Source organism: Xenopus tropicalis, chromosome 2 (genome assembly GCF_000004195.4).
Source record: "Xenopus tropicalis strain Nigerian chromosome 2, UCB_Xtro_10.0, whole genome shotgun sequence".
NCBI classification, from domain to species: Eukaryota; Metazoa; Chordata; class Amphibia; order Anura; family Pipidae; genus Xenopus; species Xenopus tropicalis.
In genome coordinates this window covers 133,461,172-133,480,219 of record NC_030678.2, presented here as the reverse complement: position 1 = coordinate 133,480,219, position 19,048 = coordinate 133,461,172, and the positions used below count along the sequence as shown (strand labels likewise).

The following is a 19,048-nucleotide window of genomic DNA, read 5'->3' as shown; positions in this document are numbered from 1 at the left end:
AGCGCTGGCGATTTCTTTCTGTGTTTTAGGTACTAATATTAACAGCTATCCTTTACTCCTTTTATTTGAAAACAAATATCTGATTGGTTGTTGTAGGTTACTAGACCTGGCTATGCTATGGGTTTATTATTATTACCCTGTCAGTAATAGCTAGTGAGAACTAATTAATTTCTTACTATAACATTTGCAAGTTGGATATACTTGATTTGCATTTTGTTTTCATTTAAACATGGGGCCCCAGTTTTCTTGTGATGCTATAATGTCTGTCATGCTTGTTATCAGGTCAATCTAATATTAATGCCAATATGTTAACAGTGCACTTAATACTTTTAAAAAATAATAGTCCAAAATTCAATAAATATATTTATTATACCTTCATCATATTAGTGTTCACATAATCACTTGCTACTCATTCACTCCATGCACCAGTTTTGCCATAGTTTCTGTTCATTTATTGGTTTTCCTAGCTGCAACCAACAGAAGAATATCAGGAGCAAATGACTCCACTTCTTCATTATCTCCTGTAATTGCTTTGTGAGGCCTCGCTGCAGAGGTGCAGTTATTCTCTAATTGATATGAATCCAATCTGTGTCCCGAAATTGAGGCCATCCCGCACATGAGAGAAAAACTTGTCTGGGTGGCAGGAGGTGCAGAGAGTGACATTCTGGCTCCTGTCCGAAACCGTATCATCCTGAATGTTCTGTGGCAGAATGCCCCCACGTTCCAGAAGAATTCTAAACCAAAAAAAAAGCAGCTGTGATATACACCAAAATGGACACACATCTGTACCTCATAGGGGTCAATTCATAAAAGTACTAATACTGAGACAAAATAAAAGTGGAGATAAGAGTTCTATCCCCACTTCTGTGAAAGAGACAGTTTTCCAAATTTGTTTTCTGCATAAAATTTTAACAACACTTTTTCTGAACGTTCAGCAATGTACAGCTGTACCTGGGCCTTGTACTAATGATAGTGGGTTACAGAGAAAGATTCCCTGCCACTATAGTCGAACAGCTTTAACACCTAAAATTTGTTATATCTAGTAGGTGTTGTCTACTGTTAAAGGGGAAGTAAAACCTCTTCTGTAGTTCTGAACATGCTTTGAAACACAGATAAAGGTGGCCATACACGTTAAGATGTTTCACCAATATACCCACCTTGAAATGGGTGATATTGGACTAATTCAATTGCTTGGTCCTAGGGGATCAATGACGGGTATTGGAGCTGTTAGGCCAAGAACCTTATCAATGAGCCATTGAGGTCCTCAATCTGATGGGAAACTCAACCCTGCCCGATCACATATGCAAAATGTTTTACCAGATATCGGTCAGGGAGGCCCATCGAAAGGCCCCATACACATGCAGAAAAGCTGCCAAATTGGTCTGAAAGACCCGAATCAGCAGCTTAAATCTGCCTACAAGTACGGCATGTTCGGGGGGCTGAGGGCTGTGTACTGGTACATGGGACACTTTACTTCCTCTGTAAGCATTCATACTACTGTATGATTTAGACTAGCCTGGTTTAGCATTTGTTCCCTCTAGCTTCATTAGAGAGTTACACATAAAAGTCCTCCTGGATTAGTTCCAAGAATATCTAGGGGCAGCAAATTGCTCACCCTACATCTCACTTTAATTTGACTTCTGGCTGGACTTCAAAGGAATTCTAGGATGGCATGAAAGTATTTACTCCAAATGTCACCAAGGACATGAGTAGAAATATCTGTGGAGGTAAGGGACATAAGAAGACAATTTGCAGTCCTCCCAGCCTGCCCAACACTGTCCTACAGTATCCCTTTCTCCTCACTAGGGCAGCATCGGACTGATCCATGTTGGCCTTGACCTTAAGTGAAATGTATTTTGAGGCAGTTAATTTTTGCAGAAAGCATACCAGCTCTGTTTATTGGTAATCATCATAGGGATTTTTTTTCTTGTCAATAATATTGCTATTATTACAATATACAGGTATAGGACCCTTTATCCAGAATGCTCGGGACCAAGGGTATTCTGGATAAGGGGTCTTTCCGTCATTTGGATCTCCTTACCTTAAGTCTACTAAAAAATCAATAAAACATTAATTAAACCCAATAGGATTGTTTTGCATCCAATAAGGATTAATTATATCTTAGTTGGGATCAATTATAAAGTACTGTTTTATTACTACAGAGAAAAAGGAAATCAGTTTTAAAATTCTGGATCCGGATAAGGGATCCCATATCTGTATATATAAAGTGCCCAAATATTTCACAGCAGAGTTTCTTTAGACTTATATAGACCATCATGAGATGGTACTGTTCTAACATGTTTCAAGCCAGTGTTGGAATGTTGAACACAGCCACATAAGTATCTCACCAAAACTAGATCTGATAAAGGATGGGGAGTGTTGGCTTGTAAGACTCAAGACATCACAACATCTACCGACTGGGGCATACTCAACAGGATGGGCTACTCCTAAACTTTTGTAATAAAACCCGTTGCTTGATTTGTGGTTTACTATTACCCTATATCCAGTAATGCACATTAGCTCTTTAGTGCTTACCTCATCTGGCCCTGAACTGATAAGTAGGGATGGGTGAAATGTTTCGCCAGGCATGGATTCGCGGCGAATTTCAGCGTTTCGCCATTGGCGGATTGTTTCGCGAAATGGATGAAAAAATTTGCCGCAGAAAAATTAGCCGCATGTCCAAAAACTGTCACCGGCGTCAAAAGAATAGCCTCGCGACGAAATAATAGCCGCGGGCGACAAAAGAATAGCCGCGGGTGACAAAATAATAGCCGCCACACAACATTTTCGTCGTTTCGCGAATTTTCCACAGATTCGCTCATCACTACTTATAAGGCGTTGCAGGGAGTTTTTAGGTATGACCTATCCTCATAGGCAGAGAGATTGCATATTGTCAGCAGTAGGTAGCACTTGTTTTAGAGTTTGCCAGGAATGGCTATAGGGCAGCAAAGAGTTCTGGGATGTAATATGCAGCCAGTAGCACAATATCTATGTAGTTTGAGTAAGCTTTATACTGAGAAAATAAAAGGTATAAGATGAGGCTTTGAGAGGAGACAGGGGGGTATTTGATATTTCCTTTTATAAAGATAGTATTTTTTGTTGTTTTTTTGTTTTGTTTTGTTTAAAGTCTTTTCTTTAACGTCGTGTGGCATATTTACTATGGTGGGTAAGCCAACATCACCAGTGATGTTGCCAATAACAGCCAAACAACAAACATTGCTTTTGTTTTCTAACTTGTAGGTGACCGTTAAGTCTAATTGCTGATTGGTTGCTATGTGCAACAAAGCAGTGATGTGGGCTTACACACTGTAAAAAATATGCCCCTGTCAGTAATTCCCCAGCAGGTCCTCTTACAGACATCTACCTATATTATCATAGTATGGAGCATGTATTAAATAAGGTTTGTTTCATATATTTACCTCCTCTGCTTAATTAAAGTTACCCAATGTGGCCATACCAGCTTGTTTAGATGAGGAGCAAGTTGCACAGTTTTAGCTGGGGCATTGCTATGGGAGTTGCAGTAAAGCAGGCCTTGGAACCTCAACAGGACAAAAACATTGATGTTTCATGACACAAAATATGAGGGCTTGTGCCAAGTTAAAATCTTACATGTAGGCTGTACCACAAGTACTGGTAAGCATTTTGGTTTTATGTCATTTTAGCTCTAAAAGGCATATGCCCCTGGCTTTAACTAGCACTAACCTAAAATAAAATTAGTTTTTTGTGACATCACTGGTAAAATTCATATATATATATGTCACCCACTGTGACCTACAGCACTTACGTTTGCCCATTTGTGTCTGTTAGTTACCCTCCCATATAGATTGTAAGCTCTACGGGGCAGGGACCTCCTTCATCTTGTGTTTATGACTTTTATTGCAACTGTACCTTGTATTTATTTGTATTTATCTTTAACCCCCTGTTTGTATTAATGTATTCTACTGTACAGCGCTGCGTACATAAGTAGCACTTTATAAATAAAGATATACATACATACAGTACATACATACACCCTATACAAGTCCAAATGCCCTTGGTGCAGGTCAAAAACAGAAATATAATAGAAAGAGTGCCGCACACACAGGGGCTTGATACAAAACAAAAAGTGTTTTTATTGAAAAAAATTCCACCGTTTCGAGCACAACCAGTGCTCTTCCTCAGGGACAAAATAATTTTCATAAAGGTCATGATCACACTCCTTTTGGCATGGCTGTAGTGTAACTTATTTATGAATCCAAAATGCTTCTCTCTTTCCTGATCTATTTATTCTTTTTCTCTCTTTGTATAAGAAAAATATTGAAAATGTAGTGAGAGAAAGAGAGAGAGAAAAACAGTTGCTACCTGCTTAACATACTGTGAATGATTTGTATTTAATGGAGCAAAACTTTTAGCTTGGTCACATGTGACTGCATTAACATCTGTATATTACATTTACACACAAAGGCTCCTTGTGGTTACATTGGTTACATATTAATTGTACATTTTGTACTAGCAAGTAATTATGCACTGCTCATTTGTGTTAGAGATATATTTAATGCTTAATCACTAACACCACAAGTCAGCAGTGGGCGGCCAAAAAATACCCTTACCATACCTTAACGTTTAATACTTTGAAACAAAAATAATAATTACAGCTCATTATAGACCTTTTATGCATTATATACACATACACACTCATTACATACACATAAAGGAATTTGTTCCGCAAAGTATGCGGTTATATAATTATAATTCGTCAGGTACAAGGAAATAGGCGTGTAACACAAAGAGGAGACATAACCAGCACCTTGTGACTCAAATGGAAAACTCACCTTGTTGTTCTTCTTATGTCTACATAGGGGTTTGGTGAATTAAACTCACGAACACACTGGGGGTCAATATCATTAAAAGCTCTGGCTTCTTCCTGTGTCAGTGTAAAGCAGCAGGGACCAACAGAAGGACCAAGTACAACCAAGATGTCCTCAACATGACATGCATACTCAGACACCATTGAATTAACTGTGGCCATTGCAACACCTAGCAGGGTCCCTTTCCAGCCTAGGGGGAGAGAACAGAAATACCTATATACTGTACTAAATAATTTATAGCAAATTAATCTGGTTATACTGATTGTACTGAATATTTTGCCAAGGGAAAATGAACAGAAATGCATAGCAATTACATTTACATATCACTTTAAACCACTGCAAAGTTTTAATGAATGTTTATTGGAAAGTTACATTTTTTTTATGCAAAAAACTGTTTGCAGGTATAGATAACCTTTAAAATATTTAAACGAAATGATTGTTCCAGACCTTTTCATTGAGACAATTGTGTTTTTGCCCAATTTGCTATTAGATCTAGGTATCTTTATGTGTGATGGGTTTGAGACTGAGCGAGAGCTTGCACTGCCACCTACTGGAATATAAAGCATTTAGCACATGGTCGCCATGTTAGTGGCAATCTTATTTATCGTATGTGCATTTTCAAACAGATAATGCAGATACTGGTGGAGTTTTATAGATAATTGTTATTACCTGGTATCTAAACACAATAAGATATTTCATATCATATGTTAGTGTTTATTAATACTGCATGTTATATGTTCCCTTTGAAAAGGAATTCATTATAATTATATATATATATATATATATATATATACTTCCCACTACTAGATATATCAGGGTCTGAATCAATACACACCTGCTCCTGCTCTGTTATTTCTCACCCCTGAAGTATAGTCAAGTCCATTCCATAGAGTGGAAAAAGCAGCAATAAAAACAATATAATGATTATGAAGAGTTTCATTCATCCAGCTCACGGGATGTCTAGTAGAAGTAAATCTAGCACAACTGGACTTGCTGAGTAATCAGCATAATCAAACGTCTTCAATGATTACTCAGCAAGTCCAGTTGCTCTAGATTTACTTCTACTAAATATATCAATATAATGACTTTCTGCAGCCACAGAGAGGGAAGAGATGCTTGGGGCTGTGTTGGAACATAATTCCTTATCACTTGTGGGTCAGTGTGAGAACTAACATGTTATCTTGTTCTAACACATGCACGGGGTGGGAGTTCTCTGCCTTCTGGCTCCCTGACTTCCTTATCAAGAGGGACACACTTACTGATATACTGATATACTTTGTACATACAGTCACATAATAACACTGAATAAAATGTAACTTTACTCTTGCTTCTCTCAGCATATAATGACCTGTTGATCTTTCTGGCAGCCAGGCCTGGACTGACAATCTGTGGATTCTGGCCAATGCTGCTGTAAGATTCCATAGGCAGGCTCTACTTCTTGGGCATACAGGGGGCTATTTGGGCCTCTTTGTTCTTTAAATGCCAGGGTCTGTTTTTGAATCCCATTCCAGACCAGTTGGCAGCTACAAGAGAGAATACATTTCCTAAAAAATGTCCTTTGGAATACTGCAAATGAGATATTTTTCTGCTGTAAAACATCATTAAAGTTGAGAATGCTTTTGTTGAATTCCCAGCACAGTCTTCCAGACTGTCATATTGTCAGTATCCCTATTGTTAGATATCTGGAGGACTTAATCAGTTTTATATCATGTGACACTAATGTTTATTGAGAGCCTACCACAGCCAGAAAGTCAGCCCTATGGCTGCTACAAGTTGCCAGCTAGATGGTGGCAACTATGGAGTGACTGATTACAAGAACTGGTTTCAATCTAAATAAACTATAGGGCAACTTGAATTATGTAGTGCATATGAGAAAGTGGCAAAAATACAGATCCACTTATATATATACCTGAATGAGCTGCACCACATGCTTTACGGACAGGGTCACAAAACAGCATTGGGATACAATCTGCCCCGGGTGCTGCTATTGTGACTCCTTTCTGGTTAGTGACAATTCCATCGTAGCTGTCTGGTTCACTTTTACCCATGATCCAAACATCACTGGCATGATCAACCTACAATTAAAGTGAAAGATAATAAAGCATGCTATTGATATGATGTAGCTTGGTTCAATTAAAGGGATTGTCTACCTTTACATTAACTTTAAGTATGATGTACACAGTGATATTCTGAGACAATTTGCAATTGGTCTTCATTTTTAATTTGTTTCAAGTTATTTAGCTTTTTGTTTAGCCGCTCCATTTATGGTATTTTAGCACCTATCTAGTTACTATGGTCTTATTTTCCCTAGCAATCAGTCAGTGCCTTGGAATACCAAATAGGTAGAAAATTAATAAACAGAAGCAATAACAATAAAATTATAGCCTAACAGAGCAATAGTTTTTGCCTGCTGGGATCAGTGACCTCCATTTGAAAGCTGCAAAGAGGTAGAAGCAGAAGGCAAGCAACTCAAAAACTATAAAGAATAAATAATAAAGACCAATTGCAAAATATAGAATGGTGTAGAGGAATACACCATTCTATAAAGTATTAAAAGGGGAACTTAAAGGTGAACCACCCCTTTATTAGTTATTTTTCATTTGTGATTTTATATCATCCCATTAGTAATAGGTAATAAAATACATCTTCATATTGTTTTTTTTCTCTATATGACCTGCCCCATCAAATGTGGTACCCATGGGAAATATTTAACCTTAGCAATGCAAAAGCAAGTAATATGGCAGGTAATATGGTCAATGCAAGCAGTTTAGTCTTTCTACTGCTATTCTAATGCCTTTTTTAGGTATAATATATTTGAGACAAAATATTTAACAGAAATCATTCAGAAAAGGCTGCAAGTTGCAGATCTGATACATTATACACCCGTTTCTGCTAAGGGTGTGTCCAGAAGCCACTGGGACTGTTGTCCTTATTATAAACAAGTCTTCTGTCTTTTTAAGCTAGTTGGGAAATACGGGAGAACACACTGGGAAAGATTTATGAATGAAGACAAGTTCCAAGTGCTGATAATGAGCACATGCTCATAGGGAAGAAAACCCTTCTTACAGAGTGGATTTCCATTTCAGACACTTACAGGTTACAGTATTACTGCTACACTGTTATCCTAGGCCCATGTTAACAGATGTTCTAAGTAAAACATGGCATAGATTTGCTGATTAACCCTAGCTGGGCCCAGAGTAGGAGTCAATAATGTAATTTTACCTTCACAGAGACATACGTCTTAGGATCAAACCCAGCGGCTTTGCCTAACCGGCGGAAATTCTCTGCAACAACCTCCCTGGGGTCTCTCCTCTTAGAGCTGCTAAAGAGGTTAAGGGAGCTGAGCGTTGGTACATATGAGATGCCGCCTGTTCTCGTGGTAAACCCATGCAGAAAATTAGTCTCTACAAAGAAGAAAATACATTTGTGCACATCACTAAACTTTCCTGTAAAGGATGTAAAAGTACAGCACTGGGAATATAGTGCTTATTTTTGCAATCACAAAACCTCTTTATCACATATCTTGTTCTAATGTTAAAGTCTTATAGTATTAAAATCTTCCTCTGGCAATAAAACTGTAAAATATATTTTGGATTTTTTTCCTTTCCTCTCTTAAATTCATGTTTTTACATATTTTGCTTTGGAGCACCATCTAGTGGTTCAGACTAAGTAAAGCACCTGCCATGTAATAAAAGGCTGTCAAGACTTATTAATAATTTAACTGTTAAAAACTAATTGTATATGGGTATCTGGAATCCAGAGGATCACTTTCTGGTTAAGGACTCTTTCTGTAATGGGGAGCACCATCATTTCTGTAGGCTACTAATACATTTGAACATAACAGAACATGGGTTGTAGATTGTAATCTCTTTTGGGCAGGGCCCTCTTCACCTCTTTTATTGGTTATTGATTGCTTTATATGTTACTTTGTATGTCCAATGTATGAAACCCACTTTTTGTACAGCGCTGCGGAATATGTTGGGGCTTTATTAATAAATGTTAATAATAACATGATAGCTTACTGTAGTTAACATCGAGTACAAAAGTGCTGTCTGTATTATTAGAGAAAAACTATTGAATATTTCATATATTTGATAAATTTTTTAAAAAAGACACAATGGGGAATGGAATTTCTGTACTACTGAGCTTTCTGGATAAGAGGTTTCCAGATAACAGATTCAATTCCTGTGTGGGAGCAGACTTTATATAGATTTTCTAAAGTTAATGGTAAGAGCATTCCATTTCAGGCTGGACTTTTCTACCTTCCTAAAGTGGGCCACACATAGTGACCAGGTCATCCAAACCAGCCATTTGCAACTACTCGGTTTATGTTTTGGAAAACAGCTGACTGGATTCCTCAGCAAACCAGAAATAAGAACTGCTGTCTCTGTTCATGTTTTCTAGCATTATGGGTAAAAAAAACCTGACTTGTTGGGTTGTTGCTTACTCCTAAAAGTGCTTTAGGATTCATTTTTGACAAAAAAAGATACCAGTGCTGGTGGCATGTGCAAATTCAGGCTGGAGATAGTGTCATGAGTAAACCTTCCTACTCACTTATCACCAGTGCAGTGCAGCTAATAGCCTAAATCTGCCAGGGGCAGGGGCATGGAACAAAGTATCCATAGTTAGACTGCAGTGGAATGCCATTGCAAACCAACAGCAGGAACAAGCAGAAAGGAGGAAGTGGAACTATGGGGGCATCAAGTACATGGTGAGTAAAGGCTGAGAGTGTTTCATGCAATTCATGTGAACAAATGCACAGAAGTGAATAACTAGACTGGGCAGGAATCATTAAGATCCACGGAACAAGGAGACTTAAATAAGCAAGCATGGATATTTGTGGCACCCGAATACTTTAAGAAAAATAGTCCTAAAATAGAAGGTTGTTGAGAGACTTAGGTGTGGGGGAGACTGACAGGGAGGCAAAACTCAGCAAAAGGGGCTAATAAAATCTGGTAGATTTGGAGTAGGGATTAAAGCATTCAGGTTAGTGGGGATCCTAAGGGTACAGCAGGGAGGCAGTATGGGAGAAGTTTGGGCACTGTACTGTTGGGGAAGCTTATGTCGCTAATGTCACTCTGTTAGTGCATTTACTCACTACAGCTGGCACTGGAGACTTCATTTGAGGAAATGAGAGTGAGATGTATGTGTGAGAGGAGAAGAGTTTATTAGTGAATCTTGTGTATTGAAAAGTCATGCTTCCAGTATTCAAGTCAGTACTGGTGCCAACCCTGTGAGAGTTGTTGCAATAAAATCTGTGCCTTGATCAAGGGGCATATTTATTTGCTGTGTAAAAAACAGCGAGAAAATTCGCCACACATCGCCAGGCTTCGCCGTGTAAAAATGGCGTAAAAACGGTGTAAAATCGGCGTAATTGTTTCACGAGTTTTTTCTTCCACCGGAACTCATGGAAAATAACTGCGTAATATCCGGCGATATACCCGCGTTCAGATGACGATCATTTCCATTTATTTTACACAGCTTTTTATTCCGTTTTTTCGGCGAATTAGTTTTACACAGCATAATAAATACGCCCCTTATTGTATCCATGTGTTCCATATCTGCTTTTCGCAGTGATGGGAGTTTACCAGCCACTGGTAGACCTGTTACAAGTTATTTTACTTTGGATTTAATTTGGTGAAGGAGATAAGAATACCAGGACTTACCTGGAATAAGGTATGATTTAAGAATAACAATATTCCCTTTCAGAGCTGGCAATGTTTCCAGGTGCGTTCTGATGCTTCTTACAGTTATGTCTCTTAAATTCCCATGAGAAATATCATCCCCAACGTGTTTTTTGCCAGATGTGCAATTTAAACTGTCTTTTTCTGCTTGTATTTCAAATGGTTGAAAGGTAAACTTGTATAGGTCAGTAAACAAATAATCTACAAATATGTCCATTTGTGCTCTTCTGTTCTTGGGCATGATAACAAGAATTTTACTCAAGTTTAAAGCATCTATATCTTGTTTGATGGAGTACAGAATAGCAGCCATACTGGAGTCACTCACAATTTTAGATCCATTTCTTAAACCCTCCAGATACTGGATAGAAGCGCCATGGAAAAGTTCTTGAGCTTCAGGTGAGCAAGATGAATCACAAAAGCACATTATATAAGTAAATGGGAGATTTCGGCTGTAATATTTTTTAGATATGTCCAAAACATGTTCAATAGGCTCTGTATAGTTATTGTTGTATAAGAGATACCCTGGATCAAACAAGTCAACAAGTACAACTTCTTCTGTGCACATTTCTTAATCTTTCTAGAAAATAAAAATAAAACATAGTTGTGGTACCAAGGAAACTTCCAACCAAGCAAAATAGCGTGTTTTGGTGCATCTACCAACCTAAAATACTCCATCAAAAATCTTTATGTAACATAAAGATTGTGATTAATTGCATCTATCGACAACCCTTGCAGGCAATGTGACATAATCAAAACCGTAAGTTTCATACATAAAATGTATCCCTTTGTTCCCTTTTAAACAAGCAAGTCCTATTATATACAGTGCTTTATGTTGGTATCTCGAGACCACTGGCCAAGTTTCTGCTGCTGACCTGATAGCAGATGTCTCTATTACTGAGATAGGACACAACCTCCATTTTAAGACTATGCTGGCTAGGGTAGGAAATATGGTGGTATTGTTAAATACAACTTGTCCCTAGCCAGCCCACTTTTCTGATTGTTGAATACAGAGTAAGACAGTGGTTCCCAAACTGTGGTGAGATTATTGTGAGATTTGGGATTAGCATTTATTTGCTGTCCTAAATACTCTTGGAAGAATGGCTGAATGATTGATATATACATATTGTCCTATTTCTCTAACTTGTATATGACCAAAGATCAAACTTCCAAGGGGGCTTGAACCAAACAAGTTTGAAAACCACTGGGATACATTCACACAGGAAACCCAAGGACTCCATGAAATTATCCACCAAAGTTCATGCAACTAAAGTCACGTTTTATTTTAGAAATAGAAAAGTATACGGAGCAGCCACAACATTGCTGAATAAAATCCACATTTATTGCATCCATTAAAAACACATTATGCGAGTGTCATACAAGGGCCATACTCTTGACGGCCATATGCTTGAAATGTTGTTAAATGTGTTGGTCATTTTTTTCTATTCTTATCCACTTCCCAGTGATTTGAGTTGGCACCTTTATGACCCTTTAAAGACTTACTCATATTGGCTGGGTGAACTAAGTATTGGAGAGAGAAAGTGAAAGCACATTTCTACATCTCTATTTCTAATAATGTACAGTATGTAACATTGGAGCATACATTTTTGAGAGAGCAGTTTCACTCATTCATTCTAAATGTGCAATCTAGAGAACTTAAGCTATAATGAATCTCATATTTTAGAATATACTTTGCTAGTCTGGTCTACCCTTAAAGGGTGCCTATTGTCAAAAAATACCTTCCCCCACTGGAGGTGCAAGTTAATAGAGACCCAAAGCGCTAAGCCACAATGCAGGCAGTAATGTGGGCTGGGGGAAACAGTGTTTTGACTACTGGTGCCCTTTAATGGATATATCACATCTATATCATATCTATAGAGCAGCTGCTATTTATTCTTCTCAATTCTGGCAATTGGGTTTTGTAAGTTTGTCCATTGCTATAAATTAGGATTCAGTGTTAACCTACTTTCACTATATACAGGTCCATTTAATGGGGCACATTCAGGTCATTTTTAACTTAATGTATTCAATGTTCTCTCCATTTTTCAGAAATTCAAGAAAAGCTGTAAGGTACATCAATTTCCATTTAGATTGTAAGTCCCATTTAGATTGTTAGCTCTACTGGGCAGGGACCTCTATCCTCTTGCCTCTTTGATTCTTAACTTATTGCAACTGGACCTTGTATTTATTTGTATTTATTATCATATTTTGTATTTATCTATTATTATTTTAATAACCCCCTGTTGTATTAATCAATTCTACTGTACAGTGCTGCGTACATAAGTATGCTATATAAATAAAGATATACATACATACATAGAATTTACAGAAGAGCCAGTATTCCCGCTCTCGTCAATACACCTCTCCCTGCTTCCTGTATCACGTAGAGCCTGGGGTTAAGTGTCTACACTTTCATTTCCCATAATAGAACAGAGAGTAATTGTTTACTTATTTCATTTATTGTTCATGAATCAACATTACAGTCTCTGACTGCTCTGTACAGAGCTGCAGAATATTCAGATTTGAGTACAGGTATGGGATCCATTATCTGAAAACCCATTACCCAGAAAGTTCTGAATTATGGAAAAGCCATCTCCCATAGACTCCATTATAAGGAAACAATTCTAATTTTTAAAAATGATTTCCTTTTTCTTTGTAATAATAAAACAATACTTTGTATATGATCCCAGCTAAGATGTAATTAATCCTTACTGGAGGCAAAACAATGCTATTGGGTTTAAATGATGTTTAATTGATGTTTTAGTAGATTTGTGGTAGATTATGGAAAGATCCCTTATCCGGAAAGCCCTTGGTCCCGAGCATTCTGGATAACAGGTCCCATACCTGTTATCCACGTAAAAAAATTGCACCAGTAAAAGAAATATTCAGTCACTTGACATTAGGTGATCATATTGGGCTTTTTACCTTCAAAAAGCTATGGACTGGGCAAAATCCCAAACCACTTTCTATATTTAGAAATAAAAATGCTGATTACCCAAAATGCTAATTAATGGCAGTATGAGTTACTAGCTTTTAAAATATATGGTGCTATGATATTTGCCTGATTCTTGGCCAGATATCAGTTGGGAAGTCCCAGATGATGGTTCCATACATAGGATTATAAAATGTGACTCAGTCTGGAGGTACAGCTTCTATTGTCCTTTGTATAGCCAGCTGAACAAAAAAAAAAAAAAAACTCTTTTTGTACAATACTGCCAACACTAAGGGGCTTATTTACTAATCCACGAATCCGAATGGGAAAAATTCGGATTGGAAAACGAACATTTTGCGACTTTTTCGTATTTTTTGCGACTTTTTCGTAGCCGTTACGGCTTGCGCGAATTGTCGCGACTTTTTCATTGCCATTATAAATTTTGTGAATTGTCGCGACTTTTTCATAGCCATTATAACTTTAGTGAATTGTCGTGACTTTTTCATAGCCATTACAAATTTCGTGAATTGTTGCGACTTTTTCATAGCCATTATGATTTTCGTGAATTGTTGCAACTTTTTCATAGCCATTAAGACTTTCGCGAATTGTCGCAACTTTTTCGTATTGAGCGCTCGAAAAAGTCGCAAAATACCGATACTTACGAAAAAAACGCATTTGGACGCTTTTCGGACGTTCGTGGATTAGTAAATGTGCCCCTTAGGCTAGTGCCACACTGGGCAGATTCTCAGCCTGCAGATGAAATACGCTGCTTGTGCCTGCACCCAGGCAGAAGCAATGCTTCCGGGGGCAAGCAAAACGATCTGGTTTTTAAAGCACTGGGGTGCACCTATCCACAGGTTGAGAATCTGCCCCTTGTAGGATATACTGTAGCCTTAATGTCCAACACCAAAGGGTCATACATGGACTGATCTTTGCAGAAGGCTTGACCAAACATTTACCGTGATAAAGATCTGAAGCAGTAACTTTATTGGTCCAGGAATTTATTGGCCAAGGTGCATAGATATCATTAAGTCAGAGAAACTTGTTGGCTGCCTTAACTATATAGGTGCTGGAAGTGCTTACTGTTGCTTTGTATTTGGAGCAATTGTGTAAGGTTCAAACGTCTTCTTCACAGCAAACTATACCTGTAGCTCACTTTAGAACTCAGAAATATAGTATTCCACCCTGTAATGTTCCCTAGGCAGGTGCCTATCCTGCCCACCCCTAGTTTGGGCCATAACTTTGCTATTACAGTACCAGAGAGCTATGCTTGGACTGGTGTAGGAAGTGGGGTGGGGAATGCGACAAGCAGAAAAGTAAGTAGAAAATAAGAAAAGAATAAATTAATACAAAATAGAAGGTGTGTATTATTTATTTATATTAAATGCAATACTACAGAACTGAATTGAAACTCTGGGTTGTTTGATTTTAGAAATCAAGTTCTGGGTGTTGTGGCTATATATTATATATCAGGGGTCCCCAACGTTTTTTACCAATGAGCCACATGAGCAAGACAAACATAAAGAAAATTCCTGGGGTGCCAAATAAGGACTATGATTGACTATTTGGTAGACCTATTCATTGGCAGCCTACAGAAGGTTCTGTTTGTCAGTACACCAGGTTTTTGTGCAACTATAACATACCTCCAAGCTATGAATTTAAAAATAAGCAACTGCTTTGAGGCCACTGGGAGCAACATTCAACGGGTTGATGGGCAACATGTTGCTCACGAGCCACTGGTCAGGGATTATTGTTTTATATGTTGTATTATATATTTTGTCCATTCCCCAGGAGATGTGTTGATCCCAACAGTTATTTTTATTGTGGAATCTTTGAATTTAACATTAATTTGGAAGTGTTCATCAATATATTTAAAGGGGAAGGAAAGGCAAAGTCACTTGGGGGTGCCAAAATGTTAAGCACCCCCAAGTGACTTTAACCGCTTACCTTGTACCCCGGGCTGGTGCCCCTGTTAGGAGAAAATAGCACCAGCCTGGGGCACCTGGAGCGCAGCGCTTCCTCCTTCCGCCTTCCACTTCCTAAACTGCCGGTGGCCGGGCATGCACAGTAGAGCGAAAAAGCCGACTTAAATGTTTAAGTTCGGCTTTTCACTCTACTGCGCATGCGCACGCAGCGAAGCCGGAAGGAGCAGCTACCCCGGGCTGGTGCTGTTTTCTCCTGACAGCGGCACCAGCCCGGGGTAAAAGGTAGGCGGTTAAAGTCACTTGGGGGTGCCTAACATTTTGGCACCCCCAAGTGACTTTACCTTTCTTTTTCCTTTAAGACAAGATTACTTTGCCATCCTATTAGAGTGCTGATTCAAGTGTAGGGATGGAAAAATCCGCCAAATGTGGTATAAGCTTAAAGGGGGCCCTACACGCACAGATAAAATCGTATGAAACAAAGCTTTGGAACCTGCTCACTTTAGTTGGCCCTCTGATATCCATGTACTATGGTATTAGTCAGTTCCGGTATCAGGCAGGATTGAATATTTCAATATTTTCAGTAAACAGGAGTTGCAGCTTCACTACTGTTCTGATCATTTGTGAGCTTGGCACCAACAATCAGAATAGCAAGGCGATGTGTAAAATATACCAGCGCTACAAAAACCTTAAAGTGATAATGTCAGTAAAAAAGTTATCTATAGGTCATGCTAATCATTTTTCACCAATAGGGCTGCTTTTTCTAAGTAATTGTTACTTGAAGTTCGTAAACCTGACTGTTTTGCCAACCTGACTGTCCCTTCTCAGCCTGTCAGTTACAGCTTCTAATGCTAACAGACTCCTGCTGCACAAATATGGCAGCCCCCTCATAGAAGGAACATGGGGATCTGATAGGAAATGCAACCAATAACATTTTTCTTTTAAAAAGGTGACTAGTGAACAATGGCAGGAAGCAGTAGATACTGCCTATGACTATTTAATCTCAATAAAAGATAGGCTTATACAATACAAATTTCTCCACCAAGTCTATATTACCCCTCTAAAGCTGCTAAGAATGGGTAGAAGGCAAGATGATCTCTGTCCCCGATGCAATACCCCAGGTGCTAACTTTATACATATGATCTAGTCATGTCCCCTTATAAAGAGATTCTGGAAGGATATAATGGGGACCCTGGCCCAGGAACTGGGCATCCCCAAAATAGTAGATTACCTACGAATGCAGCTAGAATCAGACTCCACACTCTTATGTTCTATGCAAAAAAGACAGTGATTATGCACTGGATGGGGAACAACCTGCCCTCCTTGAATTTCTGGAGACAGTTGGTAGATAGTGCCCTCACGCTCATCAAAATAGCATATGAAACATGTGGAGCCGTAGACAAATTTGAGAGAGTATGGGGAGACTGGTGTAACCCTGAACCTTTGGAATCGTAACCTCTATCACAGGCTAAAACCAGATACACTAGTGTACTTCTTTGACATACGTAACTGCCTCCAATACTAGACCATCCTAGTAAATATTGTTCCGGTAATGGCACCATATTGCAAAATCGTTATTGACTTACTTGTCATGTCTTTTATTTTTGGTTGATATATGTACAAACTCAAAATAAAATTCACCTTTAAAAAAAAGCAAAAAAAAACGGTGACTAGTATATGCTACCTGCTGACTGGTTGCTATGGGTTGCTGCACCTGGGCAACCTAAATGTTTCTTTTATTGCAGAACCTCATTGGAATTCAGTGCATATCATTCACACTCAAACTCATGAACATCTTGCTGCATGTAACATCCCAGAAAAGAAGCTCGTTTGAAATTGTTACAGTAGATTCAATTAGAAAGCAGTAGATTCAATAAGAAAGCAAACCAAATGTGTACCTGCTGCACTAAGTATAGATGAGGGCAGGGCACAAAGCAGCCCTGTGTCTCACAGTGTTTGTGCAGCACAAGTACTATTTGGTACAGTTGTGCCACTTAGATTTTAATACGACTTACCATACAACTTGCTGCAGCATTCAGCAGATCCTGAGATCGATCCTTTGTACTTCCTTTAAATGCAAGTCTTTTCAATGACATCCTACACACGTAGCAGCAAATCTCCGCCCAGTCTTAACCAGAAGGGTTGTGCTAGAATCTGACTGTATGGAACTGGTTTAGTATTACTGCAGCCACTGCCTCTCCCTTGAATACTGTCTTTTCAATGGCAAGTTATGAAATAGTTTGGGTTTTCTGCATAGTTTCAAAATAATAGGGAGGAGGAAGTAAAAAGTAAAATGTATTTTAACGGCTTGTCTTAGTACATGGTATATTGCACAATGAGGTTACGCTGAAAAATTAATTACTGCTATTCTTTAGCAGCCATGTATACTACTTTGCAAATAAATTGCTATATCTTTTGATATACAAAGATCTTTTGAACTTTGTAATAAATTCAATTTACTTGCACTGAATTTGTGTGCAGACTGCATTTTCTCCAATGGCATAAATAAGGTTACCAGATTTTCAAAGTAAAATCAAGGGATGCCTATAAGGTGTTGCCCACAGACAGATTTGAATTTGGTTGATGATCACACTGATGAAGGTGCTACGTTTTCCCACCACTCACAAGTAGGGTTGCCACTTTTTGGCCAGTACATTACTGTTTGAGATGGTGGTGAGTCTGTGACGTTAAGGGCATGGTAATGACAGAATCAGGGAAGGGACATGCTATCAGGATCGCTATAAGAGCCAAACACAAGAGATGTGCAGGTAAAGGGGAAGCTTAGAGATGAGATTTGGGGCAGATTGGGACAGGATTAGGGATCAGAGCCATCCTGGGGTTGGAGGACTAGTTATTGAAAATTTACCAGAAAGAACATTGCTGTAATTTAATAGTACTGGCCCCTGCCATGGCTGATATTTTACCAGCTAGGCCAGTGAAATATGGGCCAGGTGGCAGCCCTAGCCAAGAAGTGTAAGTAACACTGGAATGATATCTAACGGCAAGGAATTTAACTTTACACTAGGCAAAAAAACAAAAATAGAAGTGAGCAGAATATAACTAATAGCTCTACAGTGCTAATAAGTCAGAACTCATCTATTTTGAAAGCTTGCAAAATGCATTGCAAGTATAGGGGCATATTTATTATATAACGTCCACCAACAACAGAAAACAAAAGCAAAGATCTGATCTGGTTGCTATGGGCAACATCACCGGCGATGTTGGCTTACATACTATAATAAATGTGCCCCATGGTGTCATCCCAGCATTTCACTTGTTTAAACAGTCCTTGTTTTTAGCATTGCTATTAAATATATCATTTGGAATTGTTTGCCTCGTCTGAAAAATTATTCTGTCTCAGTTACTCTCACTATTTAACTCTTTTTTAGGACAAGAAAAGGTAGAATCACTAGAAAGTTTCAAATTGTTAGGTACTCTCCACAGAGGCACTCTTCTTCTTCCAAAAAGGCACCAGTGCTGCACATTTGGTTTCAGTGCAGGACCACCCTACTCTTCTGATGCCTCACAACATATTAAGTGCAAGTTAATTTATGCTATAAATGGTGTAAAAGTGATGTAAAATAAATTCCCTATTTATCAAGCTCCATTAAGTCTGTATACATGAATTAATTACAAACATACTGTTCACAAAAATAATCCATTACT

General features: G+C 38.4%; 1 protein-coding gene across 2 annotated transcripts; it reads right to left on the bottom strand.

Moving 5' to 3' along the window:
• Positions 1–350: 350 nt before the first annotated feature.
• On the bottom strand, positions 351–17,519 carry lacc1 (laccase (multicopper oxidoreductase) domain containing 1). Of its 2 annotated transcripts, XM_018091670.2 has the most exons (6): positions 17,398–17,508; positions 10,514–11,108; positions 8,070–8,251; positions 6,757–6,922; positions 4,812–5,037; positions 351–734 (listed from the first exon to the last, which is right to left on the bottom strand). In XM_018091670.2, exons 2-6 carry the CDS (start codon positions 11,094–11,096, stop codon positions 560–562), a joined length of 1,332 nt encoding a protein of 443 aa, XP_017947159.1. In that variant the 5' UTR covers positions 11,097–11,108; positions 17,398–17,508; the 3' UTR covers positions 351–559. The 2 variants fall into 2 exon arrangements, with proteins under 2 accessions (XP_017947159.1, XP_031752991.1); XM_031897131.1 differs by lacking the exon at positions 4,812–5,037 and having other exon boundaries at positions 17,398–17,519.
• Between the last annotated feature and the right edge of the window lie 1,529 nt (positions 17,520–19,048).

Coding starts and splice junctions, on each gene's coding strand:
- lacc1 (XM_018091670.2), bottom strand. CDS start 11,096: ATGTGCACAGAAGAAGTTGTACTTGTTGACTTGTTTGATCCAGGGTAT. Junction 5,038..6,756: donor ATGTGGTGCAGCTCATTCAG/GTATATATATAA, acceptor CTCTCCCCCTAG/GCTGGAAAGGGACCCTGCTA. Junction 735..4,811: donor GACATAAGAAGAACAACAAG/GTGAGTTTTCCA, acceptor TTTTTGGTTTAG/AATTCTTCTGGAACGTGGGG.